Source organism: Varroa destructor, unplaced genomic scaffold (assembly GCF_002443255.2).
Source record: "Varroa destructor unplaced genomic scaffold, Vdes_3.0 BEIS01000005.1, whole genome shotgun sequence".
Lineage (NCBI taxonomy): Eukaryota > Metazoa > Arthropoda > Arachnida > Mesostigmata > Varroidae > Varroa > Varroa destructor.
Window position 1 is genome coordinate 4163135 of NW_019211458.1, and position 13622 is coordinate 4176756.

Below are 13622 nucleotides of genomic sequence, written 5' to 3' on the forward strand. Positions count from 1 at the left end.
ATATATGGTTTATATACTGGTGTCCCCCTAATTCAGTGGAGAGATACTACCCTGTGAGTGATCATTAAGGTTAAGGGCTATCCAACGGCGCCGTCATCAAATGGTGAACAGCAAGAAAAAAATTGTTATAAATTGCTTTTCAGCTTGCTGATCAAAAGTCTGGACAACTACTTAGTAAGTATGCACGTGATCTTAACTGAGCAAAATGGGTTCCGAAAAAAACGGTCCACAGGAACGACGTCAACAGGATACTGGCCACGCCGCGCAATCCGCTATATGCGGCAGTCTTCGATACTGTTCCTAAAGACAAGTTGATGCTCATGCTGGCCGAAACGAATGTCCTCACGAATTTTCTCGACCTTATCAGTGCTAATCTAGAGGATAACTGAATAACTGCCACGATGAAGTGACCGAAGCTCTCCTTTCACACATAAAAATGGCCTGGTTTAGGCGGACCACTAAGCCCACTTGTATTTGATTTAGTGATGTACGGGCCAGAGAAGTCCCAAGTGCAACAAGCTTTAGTCCCGCTCTATTCGGTAGTCACGCATTCGGGACTGACGGTAAGCCTAATCAAGATGGGTGTGATGAAGTCGGGACAGCGGCCTTGTACCTCGCCAGGTCTTTTTTTCATATGTTAACCGATGTCCGTACATGGGGTTGCTTGAACGGCAAAGTTTCATTGCGCATGTCCTTGAAATATGCAAGAAGCACGAAGTCTGCACGAACGACCAACTGCCTCGTCGTTGGCCCCTCGCAACAGCTCTTAGCATGTTCGACCTCAGGGTAGCTCCGATAGAAACTTCTTGACTATGCGTCATTTGGGAAGCTTTTACAGTGGAGAATTTCGAATAAGTAAATCGCGTCAATATTTTTTCCGCTTCTGTCTTATCTCCTAGCTTGTGTATCAAGGCCAGGTTTGTTTCCTTTCACAATGATATTCGCAATGATGAATGATGACTATTTGGAAAATTAAGGTTCCAGAAAATACGGTATAATATTTTGATCCACAAACTAGCTGGGTACAACTATTTATGAAAAACAAACGTATACATAAAAGCGTCAAGACTGTACGAACTAAACGTGTGTACCTGCAATGTTCACACGCAGGCAACAATAGAGGCTCTGCAATATTTCTTATGTAACATTACGTAAGTTCACATTCCGCAGCGTGACATTTAGCTGGAAGCGGTTATACAATATTTGGTGTTAATCTAAGGGTAGCGGTTGGACATAGTGAATTTTATTGTTTACTCTAAAATTAAGCTAATAGAACCGTTTTTCTTCCTGATTAGGTTAGGTAGCCCACGGAATAGCCCGAGCATGAAGGGTGTCAAATTTTAGTCAAATGGAGTCAGCAATACCAGCACTCATCTAAATGAGCTTGTTAGTTTTTATACGGAAGCGCGCATCTATGGCTACACGGACGCGGGTCTATGAGGCGACAAAGCTCAGGCAGGGTCAGGTACAAGTCGGACAGTGTATTGTTGTGGTGAAATCGTTGCAGTTGCATTTCATAGTTAGCAGTTTGACGAAAGAACGAAATTAGAAAGCGTACCAAACGGTATATAGCGCACAGAGGTTGCTGCGTACTCAAAAACGATGTTTCTCTGACTGAATTGCCTGGACGTTTCTTCAGCCTTTTTTTCAGAACGCGTGGATCAACATTTGCTTGATCTTCGTTAAGATCAAGCAAATGCTGATTGACGAGCTAAACCTGAAATTCGCACCTAAAGCCTCTTTAATGAACATTAACTCATCGACGAAATCTATTTTTTTTGTTACAGCGGCCTGAGTAGAAATATGAAAAGTAGCTCCGACCAGAAAACGAAGTGTGTTTCCATCCGGTTTCAAACCTATAACACCTTATTTACCCTTAAGGATAGTAAACAAACACGTTATCATTGCACTATTGCAGGACATCATGGTAACTATGCAAGCAGCCATTAATCCAATTTTATTCCGTTGAGTCCTGAAACCCGCCACCTGCTTAAAGGTTAGGTATGCGCAGATTCGTGCCGCTTTGTGGTTGTACGGTGACAAACTTGAGCTAGTGGGATGTGCGATCCTATAAGAAACCTTACACAATCCACCGTATAGTCATGGTTCCCTTGTGGGGTTTTGAGCTATCCATGCAAACATATTTCATCTTTTCTCTGGACTGGATAATTTTTGAATATACTGTACCTCGATTTACATGGCTACGTTCAGTATCTACGTGCTGTATATATGTCCACCCACATAAACTATCCAATATCAATAATGACCAACAAGTCCTCATGCTCTATAATCTTGAAAAAAGTGCTATCACGCATCCAAGGTGTTATCACTCATGTAATTTTTTGTAATGCGCGTCATCAGCATTACTCAAACCCTTTTAAAAGAAATCTCGTAGTGTAACATGGCTGGGAACAATTCATCTTAAGTGGCAAAAGTCCACGCCAATATAACAAAAGTAGTCAAGTTTAGAAGCAGTTTGTGGCTGTTTAGTTAGGGAACAATGAGTCATATTTGCGTGTTTCCTGGTAATTCTTTTAACAAAGACAACACTAAAAGTAAATTTCTAATGTTACTCAACGGTCGATTTTCCAATACTTTTTACATTGTAAAACTACCCTCTCCATTCATAAGAAATAAATGCACTTTTTAACAGTCCACCTAGCCGTACTAAACATTATGCGAACACAAGAACAGCAAGAATTCCATTAAGTAAAACAACCCGATACGCCATTTTCCAAACTGAAAAAAGTCTGTCAGCTGTTCGTTGGGTAACAAGAACAATTAGTCTCAAGCACACGCAACAAAATTGATCTTGCTAGTTGAAGAGGTGTATAATGAAATAGCAGCTGTAGATCTCTTGCTGATCACATTTTGGCTTTGATTTTACAATTTTAAATACGTTGATGTTTTATATCTATTAGTAAATAACAAATTACTAGTCAATCAAATTACAGGAAATTAACATTGACCAATCGAGCAGACGTACCAGCATACATCTACATAAAACTCAGTAAATAGACCAATGTTTGTGCGGGGTCCGCTTCAAAACACCTCTGGTATATGGTATAGGGTCTTTAACGAGGTGCATGATCATCTCAGGGCAGCAAAAAAATATCAAAAATAGAACGGCTCGATTTTTCCTTTCTCCTGTAATGCATTGTCGTGACATATTACTCCCCTTTAATTGAGTATAGTTATTCCATCCACAGATGTAATTTGATTTCTTTTCATTTAGCTAAGTAAAACAAAAATAACTCGTTAACATGGGATGTAAAAAGGCAACTGTGGTAGTAACCTGTTATATATTTTTGCCAGAATTTTGTACGCTAAGGTTTTTTGTATATGTATTTGGAAAATAAGAGTATATACATATTCTGCTAAGAGAAAGTAATGAGAAAAGATTTACATTTCGATCTTTATTCTACAAAATGAATTTGCGTTTATTGAGACTTGGATACAGCCACAAGTTTAAGGTGCAAGTTAAGATAACAAAAATAGTGCCACCGTGTACGCTATGGCTAATACGAATGAAGCGTTCTCGTTGGTTTGAAACTTGCAGTAAGTATAAATTTGTGGCTGATATTAAACACAATTGCTATAAAAGACCGTGCGTAAATACGGTTGTTGAAACATAAGCGGGAAGAATATAATACTTTCAGATCCTAAAGCCTAAACAAAAACCGCTTATGCAAATAAATTCGTCCAATACCATACAACACGAAAGTAGCAACTACTGTTTTTTCTGTCTCTATTTGTTATTTTGAAAGAGGATGGGGCGCTGACTTTAGTATCCAGAAAGCTTATACGTTCAAATATAACGAAGTTTAAATGTTTGAATGGCATTACAAAGCCATGGTGGTGAATCAGCCTTTGGCAATTTTTCATTGATTATAACATTTAGACCTGTTATTTTTGATGGCCAATGGATAACAGAATTTCTCAAAACCACGTTTTATACATTTCCTGGCCTGAAGTAACCGCATTTATTTTCGCAAATTCCTTTCATTGAATCTAACGATAATCGCCCCGCTGTAATAAAACAGCCTGATTATCACTAAATATACTTACAAACAACATGCGTAGTAATGCCTCATTGTTCATTATATTTCCTTCATTACAATCAGGGACATGACACCACCTATGTGTATTGTACATACATGTTCAAGTTTTTATTTTCATTTTAATTGACAATATGGTGGTGTGATAAAAAGCATCTGTACGTACAGTTTTCACCGTCATTAGAATTTTTTAATATACTTAGATTTACGAATAAATATTTAAGCGTGTTTCGGTTCAAACCATTGGACGATAATGAAGCTTCGCATTTGGCATTTGACAACAGAAATAACATATACATAGAACAAACAGGTATAATGTACTGATTGAGATATTTTTATGCCTCGTCATAAATCAGCTTTTAATTTATTTGTCCAAATTTGAATACACGTCGTCTTGTGTTAAGAGCCAGACGTCTGCAGAATTGTTTAGCAGCAGTAGATTCCGTTTGATAAATTGGTAGCCGCTATTCACATGCAAAGTATATTTACGTATAGGGATCATTACGTTTTTTTCTAATAGTTCTATTACGACATTGACTAACAGTAGTTGGGTCAGTGGTTATGAATAGCCTGTAAACGCTGTGAATATTTATGTTGCGAAATGGTTATAAATAACTATTAACAAGATAATTGTGTAGTGCAAAAATTGTAATAGCTTCATGCGCCGTCGTCGAATCCATGTAACGCCAAATCGGTACGTGTGATACAAAACCAATAAAATCTACAGTATTTGCATTATATTTGTCGCATAAGTGTCCGCAGTGCTTACAGAAGTAATTGCAGAAGTCTCAAAATTACGGAAGCCATCGCTTCCAAACAACAGGCGAAGAAATCCACGTATCGAAACATGCCTGTCTCAACTATCCGTTCCCTTTTCGAAGTTTCGTTACTTGAGCTTTGTACTTGTTTACCTTTAGACCGACACTCGTAATATATTTTTATTTATTTCCTATTTTTTATTTTTTAAGATAAAATGACCTAAATAAATATTAGCGATAATTTCAGTAAATAAGCGAAACGATAACTGTAGAAGCAATAATTCAAGATTACCAGTTTCTTAGTGTGAACATTCTTCTGTCATTCTTGCCGTAATATTAGCCTTCATGCAACCTATCATAAGCCTGAATATTTAGAGTTAGTGTCTCTGCAAAAGCTGTCATTTTGCTCTTCATTGATTGATCAAGTCGTTTATTTAGGTTGCAACCTGTTTTACATAATCCGAATAAGGAATTTCTTTTTTATACATTTAGGTCGCAACTACGATAATCGAAAGGGCTATGTTTGACCGAAACGAACAGTGGATAAGCATTTCAATAAGATCACATCCTGACCGTTGCAAGTCTTGGCCTTTATGCTCTCAATTTCTAAAACATATTTCTTTTTTTGTTCTATAACTATTCCAGTTGAGTCGACTATTACACGGAATGTAGCAAAAATATCGGGAGAAAAATATTTATGACCACAAACAAATCTAACCAAATTCACAACTATAATTATTTACGGGATTAAGAATAATCAGTATTATGACAAAAATTAACATATTTTAGCAATTGTTGTATGCAGATATACTCTTCAAAAATAACTAGCTGTGTTATATATTATTCTTTGCCATATACGCTTGTGTGTACCACTGCAGAGCACGTATCCTAAGTCAGCATGCAGCAATATTTTTTTTGCCTACACACGGTGAACTCTAGGTGCGATTAGTACGCAGTGGGTAACGCTGCCACACATACCATATGCGCCGTATTTACGTGCAGTGCGTGTATGCTACCAGTTGAACTCACATCATTTCTTTCGCGTTATAGCGAGTTTCATGTTATTAATAATATGTTGTTCAACATAGATTTGCTAAGTTTCCAGAGGGCATAATGCACCCCTTCTGAAGGGTAACTTCTGATAAACGACCGTTTTTAGACGCATACATAATTGTCATTCAGGTTTTTAGTGGAATCCCATCTAATAAAGATGCTTGACAAGCATTTTGTTATCTTCAAAATGTTCCAAACTGCGTCTTCTAAATAGAAAATGCTTTTAAGGCTTATCAGATCTACTTTAAGCTGCTATCTAAGCTCCAACGCACTTCCTTGTCTACACATTGAAGGATAACTGACTAAGCAAATCGTTGTACGGTATCGTGAATTCATAAGAAGACAGTGCACCGTTGTGTAGAATCGCATTTGCGTACCCGTATGTGTGGATCGTTCGATTTAGCTTGAGCGGTTTCTGTTATAGCGGCACATTGTAGAAGATTAAAAAACGAAGTAATGAGGGATCTGCCCATATCCCGTTTGTAAATGAGTGCAATATGGTACTTCTTAACGGCGTCAAAAAAAAACGCTCTATGCAAGTAATACCAAATTATTTCACTTAATTACACAACCAGACCACGAGTGCAGCTGCATAATATAAATGATTAGGTAAAATCAGTGGAATTTCGCTAGCACAGTGCTAGGAGCTGTAATGTTTTTGCCTATATAGGTTAGTAGTTAAGCTGTCTAATAAAGTACCTACTAGCGATACCGGATAAAGGACGTGCTAGTTAGTGTTTAGAATAATTACATACTTTTTCTTTCCAGTAATACAATATGCGAAGGTTCTGAGTATGATATCTTTCAATGGTTAGATGTTATTACATGTGAAAAAGTACACTTTGGAAATCTGCTCTGTTGGATAAAACCTGGCGAACTCTAAAAGCGCCCTATCGCCCACGGCCTTACAGTCGGTCGTCCGGTTATCGACGGCTGCAACTGTAGCTTCTAGCATAGCGACTCACGGCCTGTCGACGTGGAAGCGAGTTTTTTCAAGCACTTCATCGATAATAAATCTGTATTTTTAATTTTTATGAACCAAAATTGAAATAATTTAGCGACCGCTTGAATACAATGTAGCGCAAAGAGGTATAACCAATCAAGTTTTTGGAGTTGTATGTGTATCTAAAACACATTACACTAACTTATTTTCAGCGGGCGGAGAGTTAACAGAATACAACTAGACAGGCAGATTTCGGTGATTATTGAAAAATTGGTTTAAAATGTTCATTATTCTCTAGGTTATGACAACATGAAAGAGCCCGTCAACCAGTTTCTGGAACAGTAGGCCTTCCACGGTAAAGAATCTTGAGCAACTTAACCTGGTTACAATGTCCTCTCTGAAACCTATGTTGGGCTTGCTACGTTCGGCACGCTACGGCGTCAAACACGTGTTGTCGGATACTCACCGAAGATTTTACGCGCGGTTCTAAAAACTACTAGTCACAATACTTTCGATCAATAATGAGTGAGATGATGGAAATTTTTATAATGTGTGCGCAATGAGGAGTAACAGGGACGGTAACGCCTATGAAACCGGCGCATGGTTTTTGATTTTTGTGGCAGACAATATATGGAGACAGCTCTTTATAATCCACACCAAGATGCATCTGGAAATGTGATGTGCCATAGGTACTATGTACCCTAGAGTCTCTCTATTATTTAAAATGAGCAATGTGAGTAAAAAGATACTCACATTGCTCATTTTAAATAATAAATGTAATTCAACGTTCATGCGCATTTGATGGCCCTTACGGTAAACCTAGTGAATGGTTTAGGTCTATATGTGGTGGTAATTTACATGTGTCTTCTAACTTAGCTTCAATAATAAGTAGATCTACTTTCGCCCGTTTCTCTATACAAATAGCTCCCGACAGGCCAATCGACACGCAGCCGGACTAGTTTTTTCGAGTAAAATGAACTTTGTCATTTGTTCTATGTGCATGCATGGTCTGCTAAAGGTGAAACAAACTGCATAAAAATAAGCAACGAGATTCATCTGCCAACATACACGATTCTTGCCGTAATGGCTGCTAATGGACCGGTCTTTTTGATGCCTGTATGATGGAAGTGCTCTGAATGATGTGTATAATGGATGATTAGTGTGGAATCGAACTTAAAGTAAGATGCTTGACTGCTTTCTACACTCATAAGAACTTATGTGCATCATCTTTATATAATGTAATAATGAGCGTGTATGTGCGCCTAGACAGTGTCTAGAGCAAATAGGCAATAAATTAAGGTTTTAAATTAGATCGGATTGAAAGAGCTTATAGCATCCCTTATGAGTACATACGGGGCACTTATAAACAACCGCTTAACGACCCTTGGATATTCTGCATTGTACTTTTGTGGGGTTGACGAATGAACAATAATGAGCTTACAAAAAAAATTGCAAATATTGGAAAATCTAGCAGCCAGAATTGAAAGTTCCTGTAGGTCCAAGAGGAGTAAACAGGCTTGCTTTCGCGTATTTAATCGATACGAATCCATGAAAAATAAGAACCAGTGTAAGCGATTCAGCAGTACCTCTGAGGTCTGGTATTTGTAAATATGGAGCTATAACTAAATTAGGTCAATTAATTGCCCGGAAAAGCAAAGGGCTTCTGTTGTGCGCAAAAAACTACACACTATTGACTCTGCTAACAAATGAATACCTAATTCACTTCACAACTCGCAAAGGGAACAGATCTTTTATGTTTGACGAATTTAAGTGTTTTATTTGCATTCACTAGTCGAAATACACAGGACACCTATTACTTACTAAAGTACTATTACATGTTCTTTTCCAGAAAATGCAGACATTCAACCACAAAAGTACACGTTGCGTCACAGTGAACGCCGCCGGTACTGCCGAATCGTGCGTTTATTGGCTTGCAGCACTAGTAATCTATTTGGGTGCTCATGAAAATGCATTCAATTCCAGTAACGTTGAGTCACGGAGTTCGCACCAGCTCCATAAGCATCTGTTGTTGCTAACACCATCGTCATACATTTGTTCATAAGGTTCATGAGCTAGAAGGTCGCTAGCTCAGTAATTGACAAACTACAGTTAATACGGTAGGAATATTTATATTACCAAATTTTATGATTCCTAGCGGACGCACCCAAATCACATTATATCGACTAAAAAATGAATAAAATACAAAAATTAAATGATTACAATTATTAAATAAGTGAAAATTAGTTATTACAAGAAGCACTTTGCAAGTAAAGAGCCAGTTTAACTAAACAGTGCGACAAAATTCACCTATTGGAAACTACCCTGGAAATTGTCCAGCCTACTCTATATTTAGAACCTATTTAAGCACATCACAAAATATTTGTGAGCGCATTTTCTGTGTCCGTTACAGGAACTATGCTAAAACATACAATGGCACTCGTTTTATGGAATTATTACGTTGAGAGACAAAAACAGTGGCGAAAACCCAGCAGCAAGAGGCAATGGAACGGTCGCATCTGCTGCAATCATTGTATGTAAGGTCTATGAATAAACTGGATACAGCTAACTACTAAATTAGGCGGAATTGGGGACTTAATATGCAGAATTACAGCAGTAATGGGAAGCAAAGAAAATTCAACAGAAGCCGCGCAACAGTGAATGACATAGCACAGAAGATTGAAGAGACTCATAAGCAGGGTCCTTGGGGAGTGGCTCAGCTGAAATATCAACTAAATCAAGAGCGAGGGATGTCTAAAAATTTGAAAACTTCTGCGACTGTCGGCCGCAAGATAACCAGAACCTGCGTATTTTCCAAGCCTTTCAACGTAAGCAACTCGCCAGCTCATCTAATCAACTTTTGGTAGGTATAGCAAATGATTGAACGAAGGTTTCAATGTCTAAAAATCTGCGCACTAGGTTTAAATTTCTATCTGATTAAAACATACAGTGTAGACGTTGGGACTATATATTTGATAGGCTCTATTGTGTAATATGCAGCTCACGTATAATGCAGACGGCTTTTACCGACGTCCCCTTTTCCATGTGATGATATATGTTGCTAAAAATTTGCTGACTAAAGCAACCGAAATATATCTCGTGATCGTCAACGAGTTACTTGAATAAAGTCGGTTTGTTATTCTCAGGAATTAGGGTACAAGTTACTATATGTTATCTGAAATAAAGAAGTTTTAGGAGAGCTATTCCGTAGGTTTTATATATAAGGAAATTTTCAACGCATGACCCTCGTTCAATAATTTCCTCTGCGTACTAAAAAATGTAGTATTATACAACGGCGAGTTGATTACGTTAAAAGACTTAGCGAAATCATGTGGGTTCACCACCTCGCAGCCGACGGTCGTAATTAATTACGTTGTATGAATTCGTATACTGATATGAAGTGCTTTACATGCACATACATTTCTTAGAAGGGTAAAATGAAGCTAGAAGTTCGTATCATCCCAACTGTCTTGTCTACGATAGGCCTGTGTATTGCTTAATAAGGGAAAATCCAAATGTTTCGAGTATAGCGTCTAATACTGGCGTTTAGTATTGCCTCATAAGACTAACCTTTTTTTTTAACAAATCGAGGTGATTACACCCGTTTTTAAACCTAGACCACTTCACATGTTCTCGTAGCTTTATTACGAACACGTGCAGTGAAAAAAATTGCGCCAAACCTCTGTTTCAAGTCTTACGTCTGGTATCGCCGTTAGGCGCTTCGTCGGACGGCTGGCTCCCAGCACGAAACGAAGTGAAGGCTGGAACCGACGCCACAACATGTTACTAAGGTTAGCAGGCAAATACTTTACCCAGTAAGCTATCACGGAATAATTTGATTAAACCTGTCCGCTTTTTAAGACAATGGCAAATCTCTTTCCGGCCTAATCATAATGCCAGGAAATAATAGTGAATCAGTAGACATTCGCCAAAGCACCTGCTTATTATGCGTGAAACTATTATAAAATAAATAAATAATATATCAATTAAGAAAAAGTACGATGGAAAGTGCAAGCCATACAAGTATGTATAACTTTTACGAAGCTTTAAACTCTCATTAAATTAAAGGAGTGCAATTAAAGGTAGGCCAGGTACTTTCTATACAATAATCAGTGAATAGCCCGTGATGGCTGACGTAAGTGCACAAGCGTGTTATTGTTCTATATGTTAACGTACTCTTCGCTAAACCGCACATTCAAAAGCTGTAGGTGAATTAAACCTAGCTGTACATTTTCTCATAATGAGTAGTAAGTCGAGAGAACATGAACCCGAACACTATATTAATAAAATTTCATATTGGTTTCAGTTGGGCATTAATGGAAACGAGATTTTCAATCGAATTTCCGGTTCGATTCCGGTTTTCAAAAATCAGTAATTGCTACGAACTCATTTCGACTTTGGGCTTTGGTTTATGGATATACAGAATCTACAGTAAACGATTAATTAATGGTACACTCACCACTATAGAAAAAGTGTGTTCACTCAAACCTCCACTGCCAAAGCTTTTTCTAAATTATTGGTGTGCTGTTTAATCGTGTCAGTAAGAACAGTTGTTGATACAATTATTCGAGTAACGTTGCATATAAGGGAATTCTAGTCGTATAACTCAATACGGACAGATAAATGAAACTGGTACAATAATTTGGTTTCTTACTAGTTGATTTCTGTCTAATCCGAAAAAATCACCGCAGAAAACGTTTGTTCTAATAGCAATACGTTACAATACCTGAACATTGTATCAAGCAGCGTTGTAACAGGGCATACACGGGACACTACAGCCGGTTTTGAGACAACCATCGAACAACGAACGGCTAACATCCACAGTCGACATGCAAAGAAAATACAAGTAAGAGCAGGCTTAGAATTTTTATGAGGTAAATGTGGGTCTCGGCTTTTTAGGGTACAGACATTAGGGCCTCGAATTACAATTAAGTTGAAAAGCGCATTAACATGTTTGACCAGAAATCGATAACGAGATAGATATTTCGCTAGAAATTTGAAGAGGCCAAAACGTGAGTTGGCTAACTGTTCTCGAATTGTACCAGAAAGTTGTAAGGCAATTCAAGAAGGGTCATTTGACGTTGTATTTGATATTAAGGAAGCATTCGTGTAGCCAAATACCTTCTTTGACCCACAAATAATTTAATAGTCACCGTGCGTCAAGCGTTACTGGCATGCGCTAACTCATTTATTCGTTGCCTAAATACATTCTATTTGAAAATATTCTAGCAGACTTAAAATTTAGGGCTAGCAGCAGATCAAGAACCCGAAAAATGTAAGGACTCAAAACGGATGTTAGTAATCTCATAAAAACCGTTCGAATCTCTTCAAAACATTTAAGTTCTACTAAAAATTATTTGGTTTGTCTCAAAAATCTCCCTATTTTCCAGAAATCGTATGCAAAGTGGCAATAATATAGGTCGTCGATTTTGAGCAAAAAACTTTTTGGTGTTAGCTAAGGTTCTTCTAGCACGAAAAAATTGGGTAATAGCTGATCTTGACTTAAGTTTCGAAAAACACGCACTGCTTTCCTACCTATATTTCCTATATATAATCAAATATTTTTTGACATTAATACTTCGGTCTTGAGCTGCTCCGTAGCTTTCTTCGTTGAGTTATATAAAATTTTGCTTTAAATTGTTTTATAAGGTAGCGCTGGCTTTCGTCTATTTGTTTTGAGATACGACCGACTAGTGTATTTTCAAATTATGCAAAATATACATCACTGAGCCGTTGGCTCTTAGGTATTCATATACGATTGGGGAAGTGGCTATAGGTTCAAGTCAATGCACATTTGAAAGAACTGTACCAAACAGTGAATAATAGACGAAATAACGGTTGAACGAGATAAGATTAAAAGGGTCGTTGTCATCGCATCAACACAAATATACTCCTTCGCTCACATCGCTAGCATAAAAACATTCATTCTTAGAAGTGAATATCACAAGCGTGTTTCATTGTTTTTATTTCAGCCTGCTACGATAGAGGCTATACGTTTTCTCCCTGAAAGTTGCACCGGTAACAGGTTCTGGTATAGTTCTTTGACTTTACAGTATACATATTCAATAAATCGCTCTCTATGCGATTTTTTACTACCTTCGTCATTTTTCTAAGACCAATTTCTAGCTAGTTTCCATTTGCTGATAAATTTTCTAATATTGCTGTATATAGGCGGCCAAACGAATAGCCAGACGCAGGAGCTCGTTCACACCGATGCCACTAGTTTTTAGTTCGTAAATATTAGTAGCATAGGTATATGGCAGAACACAAAGGTAGGTTAAGTAGGATCCGCACAGCTTTTACTCGTTGTAGTCAGAGGTAATTCGAAAGTAAATAGCTATAGGTTAGGGTCGATGCAAACCAAAATTAAGCAATAAAAAACTTGTTTCTCACACTACACTCATTATTCTTTCTTCTGTGCGTAAAGTGTTAGCGTACATAGCAAATATTGCCTCAGTGCTCGCTCGGAACTGAATTATCTTTTCAGTTATATTAGACATTGAAGAAATAGTCATGCAATGATTTCATATAAGTCTAAAGATAGATTGTCTCTAGGGGTACAGGTAATATTGTGATCCAAAAAACAGGACCGTCTTTGAAAACATCTGGTTCAGTGGATACTACGTTATAAAAATTAAGTTGATACTTTAGTAAGGGACAGAGCTTAATATAGATCTCAAAATCATCCATCTATCACAACATTCACGTTTAACTTGATCAAAACAACATGAAAAATGGCCCTTGACTGTTTATAAACTGCAACATTCACTCAATAATTCTTTAATTTCTTTGGTGTGCAAAGCTGATATAAAT

General features: G+C 37.5%; 1 protein-coding gene across 7 annotated transcripts; it reads left to right on the forward strand.

Moving 5' to 3' along the window:
* The first annotated feature begins 4613 nt into the window (after positions 1–4613).
* On the forward strand, positions 4614–12867 carry LOC147755193 (uncharacterized). Of its 7 annotated transcripts, none has more exons than XR_015329115.1 (6): positions 5821–5947; positions 7831–7990; positions 8662–8929; positions 9223–10600; positions 11116–11655; positions 12782–12867. XR_015329115.1 is itself a non-coding variant. In XM_086990946.1 (6 exons), exons 4-6 carry the CDS (start codon positions 9314–9316, stop codon positions 11339–11341), a joined length of 330 nt encoding a protein of 109 aa, XP_086847072.1. In that variant the 5' UTR covers positions 5821–5947; positions 7831–7990; positions 8662–8929; positions 9223–9313; the 3' UTR covers positions 11342–12337. The 7 variants fall into 7 exon arrangements, 1 of the variants encoding a protein (XP_086847072.1); XM_086990946.1 differs by lacking the exon at positions 12782–12867 and having other exon boundaries at positions 9223–9342; positions 10526–10600; positions 11116–12337; XR_015329120.1 differs by lacking the exon at positions 11116–11655 and having other exon boundaries at positions 9223–9342.
* Positions 12868–13622: the final 755 nt, after the last annotated feature.

Coding starts and splice junctions, on each gene's coding strand:
- LOC147755193 (XM_086990946.1), top strand. CDS start 9,314: ATGGAACGGTCGCATCTGCTGCAATCATT. Junction 9,343..10,525: donor TCGCATCTGCTGCAATCATT/GTATGTAAGGTC, acceptor TATCGCCGTTAG/GCGCTTCGTCGGACGGCTGG. Junction 10,601..11,115: donor CGCCACAACATGTTACTAAG/GTTAGCAGGCAA, acceptor TATTGGTTTCAG/TTGGGCATTAATGGAAACGA.